At 39.1% G+C, this 24,366-nt stretch overlaps 1 protein-coding gene across 1 annotated transcript in view; it reads right to left on the reverse strand.

Annotated features, from left to right (window-relative positions):
- NELL2 (neural EGFL like 2) overlaps nucleotides 1–24,366 on the reverse strand; it is a 378,381-nt gene that overhangs the window by 159,484 nt on the left and 194,531 nt on the right. The window contains exon 14 of the mRNA XM_082665093.1: nucleotides 17,493–17,618. Coding sequence (XP_082521219.1) covers nucleotides 17,493–17,618 — 126 coding nt within the window. The remainder of the gene's footprint in view (nucleotides 1–17,492; nucleotides 17,619–24,366) is intronic.

The raw sequence follows: 24,366 nt of genomic DNA on the forward strand, positions 1-24,366 counted from the left end.
GTATTAAATTTTGAAAGAAACATAGGTGACATGATTGAGAACCACAGGGGATGGGGAAGAGGCTAATTAGATAAAGTGGACAAGGAAGATAATATTTAAGTTAAAACTTAAAGGATAAGGAAAGCAACTCTGCAAAAGGAAAAGTGTTCCAAATAAAAGGGATAGAATATAGGAAATCTCTGAAGAAGAGATAGGTTTGGGATTTTTCCCAGGAAATAAGAAGAGGCCAATGAGACCAAACATGAGAAGCAAGGCAGAGTGGAATAAGACAAGGGAGCAGAGGTCAGGAGAAGCTGTATCATAGGTTTGTAAAGGGAGCCACTGAATGGCAATAAGCGATGGCATAACAGTTCAATTTTTGCTTTTAAATTATTGCTCTGACTGCTGTATGCAAAACAGATTGGAGATAGTAAGAGCAAACATGAAAAACCAATATGGTGGTGACAATAGGGTGACTTGGACTTGTATAATGGGAGGGAGATGGAGACAAGGGTGTGGATTTGAGCTCTTATTTTGAAAACTAAAACAAAGAACATGTAAATGAATTGGATGTGGAGGGTGAGTGAGGAATCAGGGCAGCTTAGTTGCCCACGCACGGCTTTAGCAAACGGGTGTTGGCTGAAGCAAAAATGGGTTAGATTGGGAAAGAAATGTTTTCTTATTCTGAATTCCAATTTTCTCCTTGAGTACAATAGTCTCTTTTATAGTTAAATAATAGAATAAAATTTCATATTGTCTGGTTAAACATTATGTTATTTTACAGTCATCCTTTTTTTAAAAATTTTTATTGGAGTATAGTTGCTTTACAATATTGTGTTAGTTTATACTGTACAGCAACGTGAATCAGCTATATGTATACATATATCCTCTCCTTTTTGGATTTCCTTCTCATTTAGGTCACCACAGATCACTGAGTAGAGTTCCCTGTGCTATACAGTAGGTTCTCATTAGTTATCTATTTTATACATAGTATCAATAGTGTATGTCAATCCCAATCTCCCAATTCATCTCCCCCACACTTTGGTATCCATATGTTTGTTTTCTACTTCTGTGTCTCTATTTCTGCTTTGTAAATAAGATCGTCTATACCAATTTTTGAGATTCTACATATATGTGTTAATATATGATATTATCAGCAGTCATCCTTATAATACGTTTATAAGGTGGGTATAATTTCTCCATTTTACCAAGAGAGAAAGAGTCTCAGGGAGGTATAGTAACTGTTGAGTTTTCCAGCTAATAACTGATAAGTCCTTTCATACACCCCTCATTTCCTAATTTCTAGCCAATGTTTTCCCCCTCATTTCTTTCTTCCCTCATTTTGCAACCATTCTTATAATTTTGTACAAGCAAATGGCCATAGTACATTGCCTGTAACTCTGTTTAGCAATTAATTAATTTTAGTTAACTGGCTAAATGAATATATTTCTATCTTATGTCATAGACTATAAAGTCCCCAAGGGATAGGCATAGGTATTATTTATATTTTTATCATCCAAAGCAACAAGCACACGTCTTCCTAATCGCAGTTAATAAATATTAAAAAAAAATACTTATGCCAAGCACTGCAATATATATATATATATATATATATTTATAGTCTCCAATCCTCATATCAAGTGTGTAAGGTAAGTATTATTCTTCTCATTCCCATTTTATAGAAGAGGAAACAGAGGCACTGAGTTAAGTACTTGCTAAAGGTCATACAGATAAGCTGCATAGAGAGAACTCAAACCCAGGTGCTCTGGCTCCAGAGTGATGCTTGTGTATAGTACTATACTGGCTGCTGAATATGAAGTGAAGAATTCAATTAAGAAAAGAAGTCAGAGAAAAACTTGAATGAATGGAACTTAAAATCACTCTTGATCCACGCAGCCATTTTGATTTGCTAAATCAAAATACTACTGGGGCACAATTTTTACCTCCCCGAGTGGCCCTATCACTTAAAAGCTTACAGATTTGGGATGGTACACAAACTTCTTTGGCTTCAGTTCCTTCATATGTAAAATGGGGCTGACAATAGTGCCGATCTAAAAGATGGTTAATAAGATTAAATGAAAAAATGCATATAAAAGGTTTAGCACTGTATCCAGCATATAGTAAGCACAAATAAATGTTAGCGCTTGTTATTATTAGCACAATGTCTTATGTCTAAGTGCTCAATAATTAGTTGTCTAACGAATGCCTGGCTTTATGAGTTCTGCTGGAGAGGACGTAACGAATTGTGACAGTGCACATCCATTCTAATCCTCTAGAAGGAATGTGAGCCTACTAGAAACCAAAGGCATTGAGGAAGATGCCAAGGAGTGGGTAGTAGGTACCTTATACAATGCTACCTGGGACTCGTTCTGATACAAAACCTAATGGCCATGAACTTGAGAATGGTAAGACTCAGAGACAAAATTCACGAATGCATGTTTGGCTCACATAGTTACACTCTGGCGACAGTTTTGCTTTCCTTAAAATGTAAGAAGAGACTAGCCAAATGTGCTTTCCTCTCCTTATTTGAATAGGATTCCTCCACTTAGAATAAATGAGAACTTGAGCAAGTTACTCAACCTCTCTTCTCATCTATGAACAGGGATATCTCCTGCATGAGATTAAGTTAATTAAAATGTGGAAAGCGTTCACAAGATGATAGCTATACATTCCACAGAGATGCTATCTAGCTCTAAGATCTATTCTTGAATTCTGTTGATAAAACTACTTCTGAAAACACCAAAATGCACTGATTGTGTGAATGCTTTAGCCAATCACTTGCTTGCTCTCGTTCTAATGGAGATAGGATACCAACTTTAATTAACTGATTCAAGAAATATTTATTAAATTCACCAAATTTTACTCTGTGGGTGTGGAGATGAAAAAGACATAAAAGCCTGTCTTCAAATAACATGTATAATTTAATGGGGGAAGACAGATGTGTAAACAACTAATTACAGAAGTAAACAGATACAATTAAGAGCTATAGAAATGCAGATGAAGAAATCTAGTAAAATATCATACTGTGACTAAGAAGGTGAATACTAAATCCACTTGAACTTCACGCCATTAGCTGCTAAATTAACTCACACTTTCTAATGAAGACTCAAAGAATCTTCATTCAGGTGAGACCATGTTCACTGACTCACAGAAGGTGAGTAGCATTTCAGTAAGAAAAAGGGAAAGAAAGCGATTTTGGCCAGTAAAAACTACATCAGCAAAGACATTCTTCGAGAATGGTACAATAAAACCTGCCACATGGGATAAGCGGGGTCTAAAAATCTAATCGAGTAAGACAGAGGTAGCAATGCGGCTGATGGAAATACTACTTTTATTTGGTTGCCCAATTACTGTGTGATACATTGCGTGGCTGGAAGGGGAGGAGACAGGTGCTGCTATTCCTGGTTCTTGGCCATTTAGCGGGTCAGTTTTCTTGGCTGACTCCCCTCGCACAGCAGCGGAGTCTGCTGTGCAGGTCACTATGTTTGGGTGCAACCCTGTTGTGCGGGAGAGTGTGCAGAAGCAGACAGGGATGGTTATAGGGCTAGACTCTGAGATTGACACATGTTGGGAGCATTGAAGCCTTCTCCTGCTGGAAGGCTCTGGAGCATGCTCTCTGCCAAATCCTTACAAAGTTAAATATGCTTTGAATTGAACTGCTGAAGTCTCAGATGATCATAAATCCGTAACTTCCTACTTCCTTTCTTCCTCCCAGTACCCGAAAAAGCTAAGACCTTTGGTTCATCCAGGTGGAAAACGAGACTGGAGCCAATTACACCACAATTTGTATTAGAGTGTAGTACCTTATCAAGTTTTGCATTACAGTGTGGTACCTTATCAAGTTCTATAGTCGTTTTGCAAAGCAGAAGAAGCTTGTGGCTTGTAGAAGGATATAGCTGGACATGAAGCTGGGAAGACAGACTGCTTTGCTAAGCTGTGTCAGTGTTACTCTCTGAACAATGAGAAGTCACTGAAGTTTCTAGAGAAGGAAATGACTGCACAGGATAGGAAGACAAAGCTGGTGACAAAGTTGAGGTAATAGTGGTAGTGGTTGAGGTAATTACAGACAGTGAGATAGCCAGTAGTACATCTAAAACGTCCAGGTGAAAAGCAATGAAGGTTTGAACTGAGATAGTGACAGTGGGAATAATAACAATAACCATACCATGTTATGTTTTTATAATGCTTTGAAAGGTTTTCAGCCTTCTTTTACTTATAGTCTTATCAGGGAACCCACATCAGCTGAGAAGTAAGGACAATATAGACTTCTCTCTCTGTCTCTCTGCCTGTCTCTCCTGTCCTCTCCACCCCTGCCCCACTCTTTGCCTATCCAGCACCTCAACTGCTTGTGTGTTTTGAAAACATCTTCCTCTGTGTGAGTCCAGGTAGGAGGCAGAGCACCTCTCCCACCATGGAAGCCAAAAGAAGGCAAGACATTTATCTCAGCCAACCTCCTGTCACTTGGCAAATACACAGCCGTGTGACATAAACTAAAACAACTCCATGCTTCTGCCCAGGAAGTCTGAATGTAGAGTGGGTGGCTGGAAAGCAATGGGATAGTTAGCTCTCATGTTCAGGGCTGTGTGTCCCCAGCAGCAGGGTGACAACATCTTATAATTGCCCCTTCCTGAGAAAACTGTTAGCGCTTCAAAGCCTCCAGAGGTGCCCTGGTCTCTGAACATTTTCCAGACTGCTTCTCAAGCTTTATATGTTTTCTCTGAGCCACTTCACTTTTCCAGGAAATCACTTTAAGATAGCCAGAGTTTTTCCTATTACTTGCGCCTAAGAGCGCTGACTACATACAAACAAATCATATTTTCCCTGTTTGCTGACAGGAAACTGAGATGCAGAAAGGCTGAGAGCTGCCTGTGGTCACAAGGACAGTTGGTAGGTAGCCACACAGGGCTCTCTGCCCCTCTGCTCTCTTAGTTGTTTATCACGGGACTCGTCAGATTCTACATAGAAATGTGGAGAGCTTTACTGCTAAAGGAGGGATAATATCACTAATTGTTACGTGTATAAAGAGAAGCCAAACAAAATCAAAAGTATAATTAATATCAACCAAGCTAAAGCCAACAGCCCCTGGCCCAGCTCCTCTAGCATAGGACTTGCAAATGGTAACAGCCTCTTTCGCTGATTAACTCACAGGGAAATCCTGCAAACTGAATCTAGGTGTTGTATTCCCTTAGATAATTGCATTCATCTCCTTACAAGCCATTGACTGCTACCCCCTTTTGTAAAATATTACCTCTATCAAAGAATAGACTGGCCATTAGAAAACAAAACAACATTTCTTATTTGGAACAGTTTCACTTCCATGGACCTTTTCTAGCTTATCAATTAATTTTTTGTTCTAAACAATTTGTTCTGTATAAACTTCGCAGTGAACTCAATTTTTAGGAGTTAAAAATTGGCCAACACTACACTAGAATGGCATATATATTCTGCTTGTGATATTACTATTTAAGGTTATTTAAGTTCACAAGGAAAACCAATACAGATGAATTCAAAATTTACTGAAGTGTCTGATGCTTCTCCTGAGGTTTATTTCAATGTGACTGATGGATTTGGTAGGAACATGACTCAGAAAAAAGCCAAACCTTTGACATTATTTCTGTATTAAAATCTCCATGGCTTAAGATGACCATATTTATTATCACTTTAATACTATAAATCATAGGTTGCAAACTGAAAATACCCTAATTCATGAGTCAGAGAGATAAGGTAAATGGACAAGGCAGACTGGCTATAGGAATTCTGAAAGTCAAACGTCAGTTTTCTTACTGGAACTGCTGAGTCTCAGGGGCTGGGAGATGAGGACTTGTGATGAACTGGGGAGACCCTCTTCCCCTAAGAGGGTTGCTACTATTCAGCTGCATTTGATAGCTCAGGTGCAGTGATGCAGACCGAGAATTAATGGGGAACAATCTGGAAATCTGGCTGGAATTCCAGATTTTCATAATGAATCTCTGACTGTTTAAATGTTCAATCATTAAGATGTCCCCACAGCCAAATATATTGCCTCTGAGAGCCAATTTTGGTCACTCTCAAATATAGTCTTGCCGGCATGGAGGTTTCCTGAATGAAAGGTCATTCTCGACATCCCTGCATTCCATCCTGAAGACCTATGGTAGCAGCATTCCCCCAACAACTAAGTCTACGCATGCGTTTTTAAAAGAGTGTTTTCAAAGTTACTGTCTGCCGACTTTCTTCATATTATGAAGTTCAGAACATTTTTAAAAGTAGGCAGATGGGAAATGTATTGTCATCATTGGGTTTACTGTGTTTGGGTAAATGTATAGTCTATTTCTGCATAATTTTGTGTGTTTGTATCGATACATGTGTTTGTGTTCATTAGAAGCAGACTAGGAAAATGTTTTTAAAATAACGAGCACCCTAAACTTTTACACCAAAAACCAAATATGAAAAAAGCAACTCAATCATTAAAGTGAGGAATTTGGACATAAATATGAACTGGATCCCCTCTCTACTTAATAGACTATCTTTCTAACTCTCCCCACAAACATCAGACTTGCTCCAGTATTACTGGAACTGAATTGTTGCTCCTCAACAATTAGAAAAGAGATGGGAACTGAGAATCATTTTTTAAATATAGTTTTGGACAATTCAACAGTGTTAGCTAATAATAATAGTATATTAGCTTTCTATTACCACCATAACAAATTACTCTCAACTTAATGGCCTGAAATGACATAAATTCATTATCTTATAGTTCTATAGGTCAGAAGTCCAACCAAGCTAAAATCAAGATGTCCAGAGGGCTGCATTCTTTTCTGGAGGCTCTGTTTGTTGATGTTTCCAGCTTCTTCAGGTTGTTCCTCTAGAGGCTATTCCAGTCCAGGGCCCCCCCTTCATGTTCAAAGCCAATAATGTTGTAACTCTCTGACCATTCTTCCATAGTCACATTTCCCTCTGACAACAGCCGGGAAAAGTTCTTCTCTTTAATGAACTCATGTGAATAGATTGAGCCCACCCAGATGATCCAGGATAATCTCCTCATTTCAAGGTCTTTAACCTTAATCAGATATGCAAAGTTCCTCTTGCCATGTAAGGAAACATATTTAAAGGTTCTGGGGATGAGGATGCGGACATCTTTGGAGGGACATTATTCTGTTCACCACAACTGGTAACGATAATAACTATCACTTCTAAATGCTTACTACGTCTCAGCTGTCATGCTGATGACTTTGCATGCTTCGTCTTACAAGATGGAGGAGATATGGGGATATATGTATACATATAGCTGATTCACTTTGTTATACAGCAGCAACTAACACAACATTGTAAAGCAATTATACTCCAATAAAGATGTTAAAAATAAATAAATAAAAACAACGTATAAAGTATGTAATATTTTTGCACTTTAAAGATGAAGAAACTGAGGCTAAGAGGTTAGATAAATTGCTCAAGATCACAGCTAGTAGACAGCAGAACAAAGATTCAAATCCAAGAAGTCTGAATAAGATAGTATCTGTACACTAAAACGCCACAAAATATTCATGGAGAAGAGGGGCCCAGAGAGGAGATTAAGATTTGACTTGGACCAACTAAAGAGAGAAGCTCTATGGAACTCTTAGGCATTTCCTATCTTTTTTGTTGTTGTTTGCTGTTATTGCATTTCCTAACATTTAATGGATATGTATGTGCACCTCTACTGTATAAAAATGCCTCAGGTAGTGACTTAATGGTTATGATTTTGTTCTAGAAAAATTCTAAATTCGGTTCTCATTGGGACATACTGAAATTATTCTTTCATGGGGTCCCAAGAACACTGAAAAAGCATTCTGTCTTCTTTGAAATGAAATATCCTATCACCTTGATTCTAGCTCTGCATTGATGGTTAGAAGTATCATCAGTTTAATAATCAACTTTTCAGCAAAAAAGAAAAGTAACATAAAACAAAAACAAAGCAAAACATGGACACTTCAACATGCACATCTCAGTTAGAAGGTGCACAGACTCAGTGAAATGTTTTAGAAACCATGAAATGTATCTTAGAATTTCCACAGGGTTTTCTGGCTTTATCTCTAACAATTCCATTCACACTAAACTTGCTATTATACAACAACCCATACTTTGGTACCTACTCTTCCTTCGTCCTGAAATGCCTTCTCTCACTTCTTCCTCTCCTGAAATGTCTGTTCATCCTTAAAAACCTCAATTTAAATGTCACTTAGTGATGCCTGCCCCAAACTGGGCTTAAACCAGATTACTCACTGCTTCTTCTGGGGTGGCCACAGCTCTCTGCACATTCCTTTGTTACAGAATGTACCACAATGTACAGTAATGATTTATTTATACCATCTCCATGTATTAAATTGGACAATAACCCTACTATGCACCCAGATCAAAGCTCTGGTGTCAAGAAAAGTGAAAGAAATGTGTGACATATCATGAATTTTTCACAATCACTCACACACAGTTCTTACACAATGAGTTTTTACTACTCTTTCATTACTCTTAACCTGGTGCTCTTTATCAGTACTTAGCTGAAGCAGGTTAGTTAACTATTGATAATATTTAATGTCTGTAGTAGGCAGCCTTTAAGATGGTTCCCAGCGATCTCCACCTCATGATAGACATGCCTTTGTGTAATCCCCCTCTTTAGTATAGGCTGGACCTAAGTGATTTTCTTCTAACCAATATACTACAGCAAAGGCAATAGGATGTCATTTCTGTGGTTAGGTTACAAAAGATGTTGGTCCCGTCCTGCCAGCAGGCTCTCTCTCTGACTGGCTTTGATGAAGCGAGCTGCCATGTTGGAAAGGCCCACATGGCAAGGAGCTGAGGGCAATCAACAGTCAACAGCCAGTAAGGAACTGAATCCACCAACAACTACAAAGGTAAGATTAAAGAAAAACCCTTCCCCAGCCCTGGTGGACACCTTGATTGTAGCCTTCTGAGAGACCCTGAAGGACAGGACCCAGCTATTCTACACCCAGACACCTGACCCACAGGCTGTGAGCCAATAATTACATGCTGTTTTAAGCTGTTAAATTTGAGGGTTATTTGTTATGCAGCAGTAGATAACTAATACAATATTAGTCCCTTTGATAAAAGAACTTAGTTTAAGCAACCTCTTATGTGGTATCAGAATTTTTCTGAAGAAAGTACCAATCACTGAAATACATGGCGACAGATAGACTGGTGAAAGCATTACCCAAACAACGAGAGAGGCTCTGCCATTCCCCAGCAGAGGCACACAGGAGACAGGAGCCTCCAGATTTGAGAGAAGAAACTCACCCTCTGAGCCCAAACCCGTGACCTGGATGTGACACTGCAAAGGCACCTTGGGCTGGGGAGAAAAGGGGAACACCAAGACAGGGCGATGTCACCAGGTAGATACACACCCACTGCAAGATTAGATCAGCAGCAGAGCCAGACGATGAACTCTGTTCCATGGAGCACACAGTGAAGAGGCACAAGGAAAGCCAAACTTCCATTCCGGCTAACATGTCAAAGCCAACAATAAAGGAAGAAAGTGAAAGGCATCTATTAAACCTCAACTTCAATAATCCTGTCCTCCACAGGTGTCTGTTGCTAAGACACCACTATTAGTACACTCCTGGCATGTATAATCTTTTTATTCCCCTATGTGAGTTTTCAGCTCTGTGCTCTTCACATAAAAGTCTCACAATAAAACTCAAACTATAATCCGTTTGGGACAAAGGTGAATTAGAGTTTACCAACCAAGTCAAAGCAAGTGAGGCTGCCTAATGAGGCGGCTCCCATCATCTCAGTGCTCAGATGAGCTTGCACAGAGGCAAGCTTGTGTGGACACACATCACCGGGTGCTTGGATCAAACCACGGCCGGGCTGGAGGTCAGACATGGATACGAGGGCTGCACTGAGATGCTGACTAAAGGCTTTGACAAGCCTGGAAACTGCTACGTGGGTGCTGGTGTGTGACCCCCACTCACTGACAGATTCAGATAGCACAGGCTCTTTTCCAAGCTTTTCATCTTGAAAAAGGCAATTCAGTTCCCTGAACCTTTGAGCCTCTTCCATTTTGAGCTGATTGCTAATTGTATGCATGCATATATGTGTTTCAGAAAAGAGATAAGCACATTGCCTTGGCCTCCACACTCACTGTGCAGACGAGTCTCACTTCTCTGTTCTCTGCAAGTTTTCCAAACATGGTCTGAAGTTTTCTAAACATTAACCCTTCCTGGTAACCACAGTACACATTCTTCTAGAGAGGTATTCTTGATTATGTTTGTTTAAAAACTGCTTTTCATTATTAATTCTTTGAGTCCTAAGGCTTGGTACTTTAATTTGCTTTTGTGACCATGTTTAGATGTTCAAGTTACTCAATAATAACTACACAGCATAATAATATATAGCAAACCACAGGAGATGAATGATGCAGCTTTTAGCATTAAAGGCCATATTTAACACCCCAAATCTGACTCTTCATATTTTCTGAAATATGCCACAATTGTATCGTATTTTGTAATGCTGATTCCAGAAAAAGACAATTTGGAGTGATTGCTCATAAAAATGCAAAAGTCTTTCCCAACTGTCATGGCAACTAGTGGCCAGATGGCAGGATTGTCTGATTGCTGATTTTGATTCTTTGGAAAAGAAATCCACATGGAAGCAGCCAGGCTCATAAAATGTGCCCTGCTTGAGAACTGACCAGACTCACTCATTCTTTGGAGGCCACAGACTCTACTCCAGGTAGATTAGTGTCCACCATAGGCCCTGGAAGCAGATATCTAGCTCCAAGCCTCCCCATCTAACACTCATTCTCAAGAATAGGAGGAACCTCCCTGATCCCAGGAAGTACAACAAATCCTCCCATGGGAGGACTTTTCTAACTTCCAGAGAGAGTGCTATTCAGTTACACCAAGGTTTCTCTTTCTTTTTTAAGCCCCTATTCCCAGGTACATAATAAGTCAGTTGACTAAATAAAAACATGTTGAATCCATGGCTCCGGCAAGGCTATCTATTTATAATAATAATAAAAATAACTCCATTGAAAAGTAACCAGAGAGAAGTGCCCAGTTGAAAAACTCCTAGGGACAGAAGACATTTCCTCAAGAGGATCACTTCTCTAATCACAATAGAGACAACGACAATAACTGTAGCTAATGTTTATTAAAGATTTCTTCTGTGCTAGGCATTTTACTAAAGATAAAGAGCCAAGGCTTTTTATAACTAAAATGACGTTTATTTAGGAGCTTTGTGAGTGCTGATATGCATATTTTCACTTCCTCTTCTTTATCACTGTTCTCTCTGATCTGTGCCTCTCCTGGCCCCCTATCCTCTCTGCCGTTGTCCACAATATTCTTACTTCCTTCACTATTTATATACCAGTAATTATCATGGTACCCACACAATGAATTATCTACCTTCTTCCGTACTTGTGATTTTGATAAACCCAACGAGAGCTATTTTTAAACCGTTGATAATAAAGTTATTGTACATCCATACAATAAATTATCAGCTTCAAGTTCCATTCTTTTTGGAAGACTGCAGAATGAAAAAGAATAATGTTACGCTGCCTTTCCAAAATACCATCTCTTTAAGCACTTTAAGCAAATGACCTTTTCTAGCATTAATTAATAGGGAACTTCAAAGAAACACACAAAAAGGAGACAGCTATTTGAGAAAAGGCCACGCATGGGTTACAACGGACTTAAAATCTTTGCTCTGGTTGCCCAGTAGTAAATCCTCTGCAACCTTCTGTGCATGTCAATAGCATCTAAAACTCTTGAAAATGCTAGAAAACCAACAGTAATAAAGCCCAACAAATAGGATGGTAATAATAATTTTTTTTTTAAAAAGTCAGTATTGACCTTGTTAGAGAAAAAGAAGTAACTACAACGAGATCATAAAATGTAAGTGCTAGGAGTTTTCGATGCTGTAAAAAGTTAAGTACTTTAAGAAGTAAAACTCCTTGGGGGAACACCAGAGGAGGCTCTTTGTTTAACAACAAAAATCAAGTATCCAGAAGAATTTCTTGTGCTCAGATACTTTATGGACCTTCTGTGATATGTAACATGGACCAAAGCCTGCATTAGAAGCTCTGGAAAAACGGAAGCAGTCAGGGTCAGTGGAAAGCTACTGGGGAGGCATCAGGATAGCGTAATTTGAGAGGCCCTAAGAAATCCCCTCTGCCACCTCTGTGAGGTCTGCGATTTTTCCACTTGTTAAGCTAAGAACAGGTTTTTTTAAATTTATTTTATTGAAGTATGGTTGACTTACAATGTTGTGTTAATTTCTGCTGTACAGCAAAGTTATTCAGTTATCTATCTATACATTCTTTTTCATATTCTTTTCCATCCTGGTTTATTGTAGGATATTGAATATAGTTCCTTGTGCTATACAGTAGGACCGTGTTGTTTATCCATTCTATATATAACAGTTCACATCTGCTAACCCCAAACTCCCAATCCATCCCTCCCCCACCTCCCTTTCCCGTTGGCAACCACAAGTCTGTTCTCTATGTCTGTGAGTCTTAAGAACAGGTTTTTGATAAGAGAAAAGGAGAGGAAAGAGCTTGGGGGAGAGTGGGCCTTACTGAGAAGGGGTCCATTTTGTGGCCAAAGGCCATTGGAAGGACACTGGGTACCTCAAGAACTGAGAGAAGACATCACTATACAAGGCCTAAAAGAAACCTGGAGAGGAAAAGGGAAATTAAAAAGAAAGTGTACATCCTACAGTTTCGAGTGGGTGACCCTAACTTCTCAACCTTGGCACCACTGACATTTTGGGTCATATAATTCTTTATTATGGGGGGCTGTCTTATACTGGATGTCCTGTGCAGGATAAAGATTAATGACTCAGTTGGAAAGTAACCAGAGAAAAGCTCCCAGTTGAAAGGGTTCCAGAAAAATAAGACATTTCCTCAAGAGGATAGCTAGTCTAACAATATTATAGGATGTTTAGCATGTCTCTGGCTTCTACCTATCATTAGGCCAGTAGCAACCCCCTTTCCCCACAGTTGTGATAACCAACAGTGTGTCCAGACATTGTCAAATAACCTCTGACAGGTAGGAAGACAAAACCGCCCCTGTTGGACAACCACTGCCCTAAAGGATGAATTTTCTCTCTAAGTTGGACAAGACCTTTTCCATTCCTTGGTGGTAGACTGGTCCACCCTTCCCATTCTCCTGTTCCCACTCTAAAAAACTACACAAGAGTGGGAAGATTACAAGCTCATCAACACAAAAAAAGAATGAGAACTCTGTTTTTTAGTTGTAATACTCAAAGCAGAGAGATATATCGGGAAGATCTGAAATGAATGTCTTTTCCTTCAGAATATTTTTATCCTTTGATAATTCCAAAATTCTTGATCCCATCTTTATTTCCAGAGCTATCTTATTCTTTGTGCATTACACAAGACTAGTTTCAAGATGAGCTGTCTAGTAAGACTCAGAAAGATTTGCCCAATTTAATCAGTGCTTATGTGAGTAAACCAAGAAAGGCATTAGTCTAGATAAATAATAAAGACACTTTGTTATTCATGAAAATTAAGTTATTTTTGTAATCAGAGAGATGGAGGAATGGGCTTCTAACATCTTGGCTCATATAAACCAAACCCTTTTCCTTCCCTTCCCTCTGCCTTTTCTATCCTTTCTTTCCTCCCTTCCTTCCCCCTTCCCTCCCTCTCTGCCTCCCTCCCTTCCTTCCTTTCTCTTTTCTTGTAGGTATAACCATGCTTTATTCTAGAATAGGACAGGATATGAGGACAGAGATTATGAAGTATTAACTAGAAAAAGAACACCATCACTGGAAGGAAAATTATATTAATGAGTTCAGAAGAATATAAAGTGCTGCATCGACACTTTATCAAGAGTGTAAACTATGCAAATGGTGCAACTGAGTCATCAGTGAAACTGCATAATAGAGTCAGAGGCCCAGAAAATGGCAATTTCTATGTTTTCTACTGACTTCTGATTTAGGATTATTACTATACGATCTGTAGGGGGAAGTTCCTCTTGGAGTTGAAGCTAATGAAGTGAAACTATAGAAACGCAGTTTAACTACTGAATATTATAAATTGAATAATGCAGTTCTAGATAAAGTATGAGTCTTCTCCCCTTATTTTTGTGTTGTTGCAAATTAAACCAATGGTGACTAATGTAAGAGCGAAGAATAAAAAGTCTTATCCTCTGGCCCCCTTTTGCTTCTCACTGACTGTATAACCATAGGTAAGGCAATTAATCTCTCTGAGCCTCAATTTCCTCATTTGTAGAAGTTAGGAAATTGGATTAGATTATCTGTAAGAATGCTTCCATCTCCAAAATTTTCTCATCATGGCAAAAATATAACTCAAATTATCTGAAAGTGAAACAAACAAACAAAAAATCTGTGCAATTCTACCAGCTGTGGAAGGTGATTACTCTATAGCATATATAATTTCTATGCCAGACTACAAGGTTATAAAAGCAAAAAAAGGCTTCTTTTATTGATCAAAGCTCCTGACTATAAAGTAACATGTATTGCCTTGGATTCTTCCTTAAATTAGAATGTCCATGATTAATTTTCAGATGGGGTTAGCACATTTGAGAGTCTGCTGGGTACAGCATTGACAATGTCACTTGTTACACTATGGCAGGGTGCTCTTCAATAGCAAAGAGGGGCAGGGATACAGAAACAAAACAAATTCAGAACTTCAAGAGCTCAGTCACAAACATCAGAGAATGGCTCTGCAGTGGTGTTCTGACATTTATTCTGGAAGGCCTACTCCTGCAAGTATGTGAATGTCTGTTTCTAAACTTCAGAGAAAATAAATCCCCATCTTTATCAGACATATAAAGTCCTACTCTGGTCTTATGAGAGTTCTTGAAAAGGTACTGCCTAGATGCCTTCAGCCATAAGGCAAACCCACATCATAGAGGAGTCAAGCCTTCTTCAAGCCTTCTGTTCAGATGCTAATGCTAAAGGGCAGAGGAAAAGATACAACGAGGAAAAATTTAAACATTCATTGCCTTTACAGGAACCCTAAATATGTGCTGGCCCTGCATGGTTTAGCATAAAATGTTGTGTCAAAGATCACCTGACTCTGGAGGACAAAGTAAAATCCACTCATATTCCCAAGGAAATCCAACTTTTATGTACGGATGGAAATTCTCAAATTTGCAGACCTACTCATAGTAGGTAGAAAATTTCAGGGCAAGAAAGTCTCTCTTCTTTAAACGGAAACATAGAAATAGTGGTGCTAGCTGGAAACACTGGTGCATCATTAAGGAAACACATTCCATCACCTGCCAGATCATGAAATTCCTGGCTCTGGCTCCTTAGGCAAAAAATCACGGCCTGAACAGCTTTTCTAAGGTGACTTTGGCCTTCCTTGGTATTCCTACAAAAGGACACTTCATTTTTATCATTAGATGCTTTGAAATCTTAAGGGGAAATTCTCCATAAGTAGTCCAAAAAAAACACCCCAGCAATTTGTGGGATTTTATTTGGAAAGAAAATACACTGGGAGAGGTAAAGCCAAAGCAGAAGATGCTCTGTAAGGGATGACAGCTGAACTAGTCCTTGGATTTACAGCCAACAGACAGGCTCAGGATGGAAATGAACCTCTTGAAAATACCCTCCCCCAAGAAACACTCCTCATTCAACACTAGGTCAAATCTTGTGTCGTGTACTCTTCCTTACTTGTCTCTAACTCTAACACTTTTTAAGATTGTAAGAAAAACAAAAAGAATCACTAGGAAGTACAAAAATATACAAAGCTTTTTAAGTCTCTAATGCCGAAGAATTAGCAGACTCCTTGAAAATTGCTAGCATTTTTATTTTTAATGAGTACATCTCAAAATATCACTCAAGTAGTTTTATCTTAGTTTTTTTGTTTTGTTCTGTTAGCCATTACATTGGAATGCAGATTTATTGATATTACCAATATTACGGCAAACTGTTTATTTTATTCTTCATGTATTCACTAAGACTTGTTCTTTTATATTCCCTTTTTATGTTGAAAAATCTCTCCATAGTGCTCCGTCAGGATACTTTGCCACTCAGTGTGATTATATTTTTTCTAAAGAAAAGTGCAGAATTGTTCCCATAATGTGGAAATGTTTAGGATGAACTGACAAAAAAGCAAGAATCTGTAAATCCACTGGCAACTCTATGTTAAATATATTTTCTACCTTCAGAATATCTTTGGTTATTCTCCATAGACTGAGAAGGCAATTCTCATTACATTTTATTTTCATCGTTCTGTTTTTATATAAATGCTACACTTGAATTTAGAGGAAGGACAGTCCCTTTGCTCTAACTAATAAACAGGATATCAAGTATAGACAGTCCCCACTTAGAATGGTTCGACTTACGACTTTTCAGCTTCATGATGGTACGAAAGTGATAAACATTCTGTAGTAAATGTACTTCGAATTCTGAATTTTGATCTTTTTCCAGGCTAGTGATATGCAGTATGATACCTTCTTGCGATGCTGGGCAGCGGCAGCGAACCAAGTGTAAACAACCGATACACTTAGAACCATTCTGTTTTTCACTTTCGCTACAGTATTCAATAAATTACATGAGGTATTCAACACATTATTATAAAATAGGCTTTGTGTTAGTTGATTTTTTCCAACTGTAGGCTAATGTGAGTGTCCTGAGGACGTTTAAGGTAGGCTAGGCTAAGCTATGATGTTTGGTAGGCTAGGTGCATTAAATGCATTTTCAACTTATGATATTTTCAACTTATGATGGGGACATAAGAGTAAAAATGACAAGATAACACTTTAAGTGCTCTCCAGTTTTATGACTTTATATGTTTTTCTAAAATATGGTATGTATATGTTTCTTCTATTTAAAAAAAAAGCCAAAAGAATGTTGTATTTCACACCCACATTTCTTCAATCCCCATAGGCTGTAAGCTACTCTGTTAGCACCACTTTCTTTCATATTCTACAGAATATGAAGTGAATAGGTTGTCTTATCCTAGGACCAACTTCAGACATTACTAACACTCGAGATATCCCTGAGGAGGACTCTGGATGCTACTGAGGGGAGTGATATTTCATAGCACAAACATAAGCAAAACTTCTTTGAAGTAGATACTCCACTGTACTCCCCAGAGGCATGAAGACACTCTTCCCATTTCCTAGCACTCCACGGATCTATTTCTGAAAACATTACATTACTTATGTCATTATTCCTCTATTCAAAAGTCAACTGTCATGTAAAGGAAATATTATTTAAGGGTGTTTCTCAGATTTGCCATAGAATTCACACAAGTTTTGAGTATAAATACTATTTAAGTATAAAATTAGTAAAATATTGATTTTGTTCCTCCGTTTATCTTTACATTTCTAATAGGAATTTCTTACCCAGAGCAAGGAGCTAGCCCTTTCCTTAGAACAGATTCAGAATTAACTACCAAATCAAGAAGATATGCTGTTGCTTATAACTTGTTTTGTTGTAAGGGGGCATTTATGGCACACTTCTCCAAACACTTAGAGTTAAAAGGAACTTTTAAAAGTAAATTTAAGGCACAGAAAGATTTTATTTCACAAATAGTCACTGTTTACCTGTGCATGAGTAGTCATCAATTCTGATGTATCCAGTTTTGCAGATGCACATGAAGGAACCTGGGGTGTTGACACACATCGTGTTCTCACGGCAGTAATGGCGCCCTTCAGCACACTCATCAACGTCTGTGAAGAAAAAGTAGGGCAAAGGGGTCAACAGTGGCCAGTAGTCTAGAGTTTCTCTATAATTTTCTTTGGTGGGGAGAGGGCAAAAGTTACTAATTGAAAAGCATTTTTTAAATGTATTCAAAGCATCTCCTTTAGTAGAAACCTTTGATGTTCAAATGACAGAAATTATAACATTTTTTCCTAAAAGCTCTTGTTGGAGTTTCAAAGATGTCTTTATATTTCAACTTGCATCATTCTAAAATACATCTGAAAATATTCAGTCCATTCATCTACCTTAGATAGAATGCTTGATAAAATGAGTCAGAAAACAGAGACTGGGCTGCCTTAGAGTCTTGGACGTTTCAATCACTGAGCCGAGCACATATTATGTTTTGATTCACTGGCTATTCTGTACACTTGGGGAGACCCTGCAAGAGGTAAATAGAATATTCAATATACACCAGAACTTGAAAAACTTCACTTAAAGATATGAAACCAATAACATGTCGTTTATTAGAGATACGAGTAGAGATACAGTGATACCAGTAAGTGTTGAACAGAGATGAAATTACAATCTAGAGCCTGATAGAAATGAGAAGCTGTAAAATAGAAAAACAAGATATCATATTGAAGAGCTTCCACAGTAATTCACACAGCAAGTTTTGAGTGTAGGGACTTGCAAATGCTAAGCCATAATAATAAGCACTAGTACTAACTGGGAAGAATGTGAATTTTAACAATAAAACTGTCCCCATTTTATAGCCCCTCTCTGCCTGAAACATAAAGTATTTTACAGGTATTTTATCATTATGTTATACTCTTTATTAAGGGCCTTAATGCATTGACCAGGCAAGATGCTTCTCCTCCAGAAGTGTGCTTTCTCAAATCCTCATGGTAAATCCACGAAGTAGCATTGACCTCATTTGTACTATTAAAATAAAGGGATCGATTACAGGAGATAGTCAGGTGACCCAATACTACAAAAGTCATGCCATTCATATAAACTCAAGTACGTTCTCAGTCCTGAGAGTGTCAAAAGAAATAGCTGACACAGTCTCTCGGGGCGGGGTGGGGGGGGCGCTATATTTTAGAGCTAGAGGACTCTTGGCAATTATGCGGCTAACTACTTATTTTACGGATGAAAATACTGAGATTTAGAGACACTCAATTTTCCATTCAACTTCTAAATGAAAGTCAACACAGTAAATTGCAAACATCTTAGCATACAAAGCCCCTCCCAGTTTGACCATTACTTTCTGGCTTTATATTCTATGATCTCACTCCCTCTTCCCTCTCAGTGTTCTGGCCACACTGAGCTTCTGGTCATTTCTTGAATGGGCCACACTCTTTCTTACTTATGTGCTTTTGCATATGCTGTTCTCTCTTCTCCTTCTCTCCCTATCACCACCCGCAGCGGATCTTGTCTACCAGTAGATTCACCCTTCAAGAATCTGTTTAAATGTCTCTCTGAGAAAACTTCCCTAAGGAAGTAAAATGCTCCCTATGCTGTGCTCCCTTGGAACTTTGTAAATGTTTCCATTATAGATATATCCATTGTACCTTTATTAATTTTTGTAAGTTTCTTTTTCCAGTAAGTCAAATATACCCTTGCAGGGTAGGGATCATCTATTTGTGTTTCTTAATTCTGGCTACACATTATATTCATGTGAGATGCTTTTAAAAAACATTCGTTTTTGCACCAACTCCCCAAATCCCACTCCAAAATCTTGTTTAATTATCCGTGGTGCAACACAGACATAATATTATTTTTAATCTTCTCTGTGAAGAGTCTAATGCAGGGGTCAGCAAAAATTTTCAATAAAGAGCCAGATAGTAAATATTTTAGGCTTTGGGGGCCATAAGTTCTCCACTGCAACTACTTAACTCTTGTTGTAGCATGAAGGCAACCATAGACAATATGTAAATGAATGAGCCTAAAGATATTCCAATAAAGCTTTATTTACAAAATAAGAAGATGAATCAGATTTAGCCTACAGGCCATAGTTTGATGACCCCTTGTCTAATGCATAATCAGAGTTAAGAATCACTCAGAAGGACCGAAATGGAGGAGTAGAAGGACGTGAGGCTCACCTTCCCCCAAAATCAAAAATACATCTACATGTGAGACAATTCTCATAGAAAATCAACTGGAAGCTGTAGAAGATCTCTTATACAACCAAAGCTGCAAGAAAGATCTCCACATAAGCAGGTTGGAAATTTTTAAAAAAAGAAAGGAAGAAAAAGGCATCAGGATGGAACCAGCACTGCTGAGAAGGATCTGTGAAAGTCCACACATAGACCCTTGTCCTGGGGAACCTCTTTTCCTGCTAAGAGGTCAGCTGGGATGGGTGGGGCCTGGACTTTGCTCAAGAGGAGCGTGTGCATGCTGGCTTGCTAGTAATCATGGAGGAGAGAGCGGGGAGCTGACGGCTGCTACCTCACCACACTCCCAAAAGTCTGAAATGTGTGCTGGGCAGGGCCGCTAGTGCTCGGTGGCTAGGCGCTAAGTCTCGGGCAGAAGGGCCCTTGGAGGGGACTCGTTCTAGCTGTGTGGAGACAGCCCAGAAGGCCTGGGGAGTGGTCCATGCCAAATCTCAAAGCCCACTGTCAGCACAGCACACACATGGCAGCCGTGGGTCTGGCATTGGAGCCATGATCAGTGCTCGCACAGGTGGAGGTGGGTCCAGACGTGGCAGACATTGTGGGCTCACACATGAAGGTGGCGGGTCTGGCCTCGAAGCCCATTTTCAGAGCTCACAGGGTAGGGGCAGTCTTTGTCAAGTGGCACCACAGAAATGCACGTCTTGGGCGGACAGTCCCTGGGGAGGAGTATACAGCAGTTCATTTCCAGAGGGAGCCCTCTGGTTCCACCCACCCCACACCACAGATCTGGGGCACACAGGTCCTGGGAGAGGCCTGCCACAGAGGCAGTCCGGGCCCCAGGGAGCAGCATAACTATCTTGATTCCTGCAGCCACAGCACTTCAGCCCCCAGAACCAGCCCACTCCACACTGCAGCCTAGCACTAGGTCTGGGACAAACACAGTGGAGTAAGGGACGCACACAACCTTGGGCTGCTTCTGGGCAAAACCACGGATGCCTGCATGGACAGCACATAGGTTCCCTGGGCCTCACTTGCTTCACTGGTCACATCCTTTGGGACAGAGCAGGCACTCAAGGGCAACAGAGCCTTATAGAACCTGGATCTCAGGGCTTCTAGTCCAAGAACTGGGGAGCAGACCCCGCCCCTGACAGGGCTGTGACAGCCACAGAGTAAAGAGGAGGCCCTGTCCAACACTGCTGTGCAGTCTCTGGACACCATAATGCAAGTCACACTCCCTATCAAGGGGCTAAGAGCCAGCATTCCCTGAGGAAAGACGTGGCTGGCATCCAGATCAAAAACAGCCCTTGCCACAAAAATATTGGACTCGTACAGTCTACACAGGGATGCTCCCATATGGAAACAGCCCTTTTAGATCACAGTAGATAACGGTTTCTCCTAAATTCATAGAGACAGAGAAAGTTAAGTAAAATGAGACAGCAAAGAAACTACTGCCAGTTGAAAGAAGAGAAATCCTCTGAAAGAACAAATAATGAAGTAGACCTCACCAGTCTACTAGACCCTGAGTTCAAAAAGGAGGTAATAAAAATGCGAAAGGAATTAAAAAAGATTATCAGTAGAAATGCAGATCACTGTAACAAGGAACTAGAAACTATAAAGAGGAACCAATAAAAATTAGACAATTACTGAGCTAAAGACCAATCTAGAAGCAATGAATAGCTGACTAAATAACACAGAAGAACGAATAAGTGATCTGGAAGATAGAATAATGGAAATCACTGAATCAGAACAGCAGACAGAAAGACAAAAGGAAACAAAAATAAAAGCAACATACGAGATCTATGGGATAATAAAAACTGTGGCAACGTACGCACAACAGGGGTTCCAGAAAGAGAAGAGAGAGAAAAGGAGATCGAAAATTTGAAGAAATTATGGCTGAATACTTTCCAAATCTAAAGAAGAAGACGGATTTCAAGGAATAAGAAGCACAGAGGGTCCCAAACAAGATGAACCCAAACAGACCCACACTAAGACATATCTTAATCAAAATGGAAAGAGCTAAAGATAAAGAGAGGATTCTAAAGGCGGCAAGAGAAAAACAAAGAGTCAGTTACAAAGGTACCCCTATAAGGCTTTCAGCTGGTTTCTCTGCAGAAACTTTGCAGGCCAGAAGGGAGTGGCACGATACATTCAAAGTCCTGAAAGGAAAAAACCTGCAACCTAGGATACTCTACCCAACAAGATTATCATTTCAAATAAAAGGAGAGATAAAGAATTTCTCAGACATGCAAAAACTAAAAGAATACAGTAATACCATACCTACCCTAAATAAATATTGAAAGGTCTTCTCTAAATAGAAAAGAAGCAAGAATCTACAGGAAAGGAAAAATCACAATAGGAAAGACAAATATATAAAAGGATTGAAGGTCACTTAAATAAACCATTATATAAAGAAAAAAAGTTTTGTAAAAGCAATTATAACTACAATTAACTGCAAAAGGCTAAACATGAAGGTGTATAATAGGACATCAAAAACACTGGGGAAGGGAGTAAAAAATGTAGATCTTTTAGAATGTGTTTGAACTTATATAACTATCAGTCTAAAGCAAGTAGATATAGTCATGGATCAACATACTTGAAAACCAGGGTAACCACAAATCAAACACATACAACAGATTGACAAAAATCAAACAGAAAAGAACCCAAGCATAATACAAAAGAAAACCATAAAACCACAAGAACAAAAACAAAAACAAGAAGAACTACAAAATCAACTGGAAAACCAGGTTTAAAATGGAAATAAGTACATTGCTTTAAATGTCAATGGACTAAATTCTCTAATCAAAAGACACAGAGCGGCAGATTGGATAAATAGCAAGAACCTACAACATGCTGCCTACAAGAGACTCACTTCAGGGCAAAAAACACACACGGATTCAAAGTGAGGGGATGGAAAAAGGTATTTCATGCAAATGGAAATGACAAAAAAGCAGGGATAGCAATACTCATACCAGACAAAATAGACTTTATAACAAATTCCATAAAGAAAGGTAAACAAGGACATTATATAATGATAAGAGGATCAATACAAGAAGAAGATATTACACTCATTAACACATATGCACCCAATATAGGAGCACCTAAATACATAAAACAAATACCAACAGACATAAAGGGAGAAACAGAGGAATACAATAATAGGGGGAGACTTTATTTAACATATCACTTACATCAATGGACAGATCTTCCAGACAGAAAATTAATAAGGCAAGAGAGGTCCTAAATGACACAATAGCCAGTTGGACTTAATTCATATTCACAGGACACTACATCCAAAAAAACCCAGAATATACATTCTTCTCCAGCACACATAGAGCATTATCTACTCCTGCTACTTCTGTATGTTTGCACTGGTCTGTAAAGAAAGTATCACAATCGATTACAGCCTAAAAGAAAAATCAAACTACAAGCACCCTGGTGGAATATGATGAAAACTCATTTGCTTCCAGAGTCTTAAGATCATAATAAGAATCATATGGGATTATTAAGGTGTTCAGCTGGATCAAAGGACTTTAACCCTGCCCTTCTGAGAGGGTAATGAGGAGAAGTCAATGTTCTGAAAACCACTGCAGAAGCCCCCTGGGCTTAAGCTGTGAGCTGGAGGGATGGCCACAAAGAAGTCCATGTGCACAAAAGCATGAAGAATTTATCTTTGGAGATGAAAGAGCTAAGAACAATGAACGTAACCCAGGGACAGCATCTTGGTTATCAAAAGGAAAAACCAGTGAGTACACTGTGACATCACCTCAAAACAAGAGTAGTTCCTAGTGAGAGATTATAGTTCCTGGTACAGTCAAGGAAGTAGCTTCAGTGCCTGGAGCAGGACTGAGTCCAGGTGAAACAAGCATTAAGTACAGAAGACACTGTGCCTCTCTCCAAACACTATCCTAGAGAAGAAAGCCTACCGCAGCAGGAGTAGCCACCAAACCTGGCAAATCAAACTCGTAAGTACGTATGAAGCAACCCAGATCCCTCCTAAGAACACTTAAGGAATGGGAACTTTGAGAATACTAAAGTCCTATGGGACGGGATGGAGAAAAGAGACAGTAAATTGGGGTAATTTCTGTTAATGTGGCTCTGTTTACAGCTACAAGCTATGGAATATTTTGATTTGTAAGATGAATAAAGGATAATTTGTGAAAGGGTAAGTTGGCCTTCTAAATACTGTCTCTAACAATCGCTCATTGTTAGGTCTACATCCCAGACTGTTGGGGGACATCAGCCTGTCCAATTTTCTTTTGCAGATGTTTCCTTTTTAAGCTGTCATATAGTCAGAGAAAATATATTCCGTAACATCTTATGGAAAAACCCAAGGGAACTCTTTGGCCAACCCAGTTCAACATAGGGCTGTAAAGCAAAAATGAGGAACCTATTTAATATGAAGCCTTTTAGGAATTTGAGTGATTTGGATCACACAGGAATACAGGATTCACAACAAAGAGATATGAAGTGTCAGACCTATTTCCTGGAGCAGTGTTATGAGGGGAAAAGAAGTAAAATGCCAAAAAAAATCATCGCAATACTGCATACCTAATTGCCAATTGCCTTTTTAAATTTCTCATGCTGCATCTTCAGGAAAGGAACTCTCCAAAGAGTCACATTTACATACTAGAACTACAAAGCTACATAAACATCATTTCCGTTT

The sequence above is a fragment of the Grampus griseus genome (assembly GCF_964374135.1).
Source record: "Grampus griseus genome assembly, chromosome: 11".
NCBI classification, from domain to species: domain Eukaryota; kingdom Metazoa; phylum Chordata; class Mammalia; order Artiodactyla; family Delphinidae; genus Grampus; species Grampus griseus.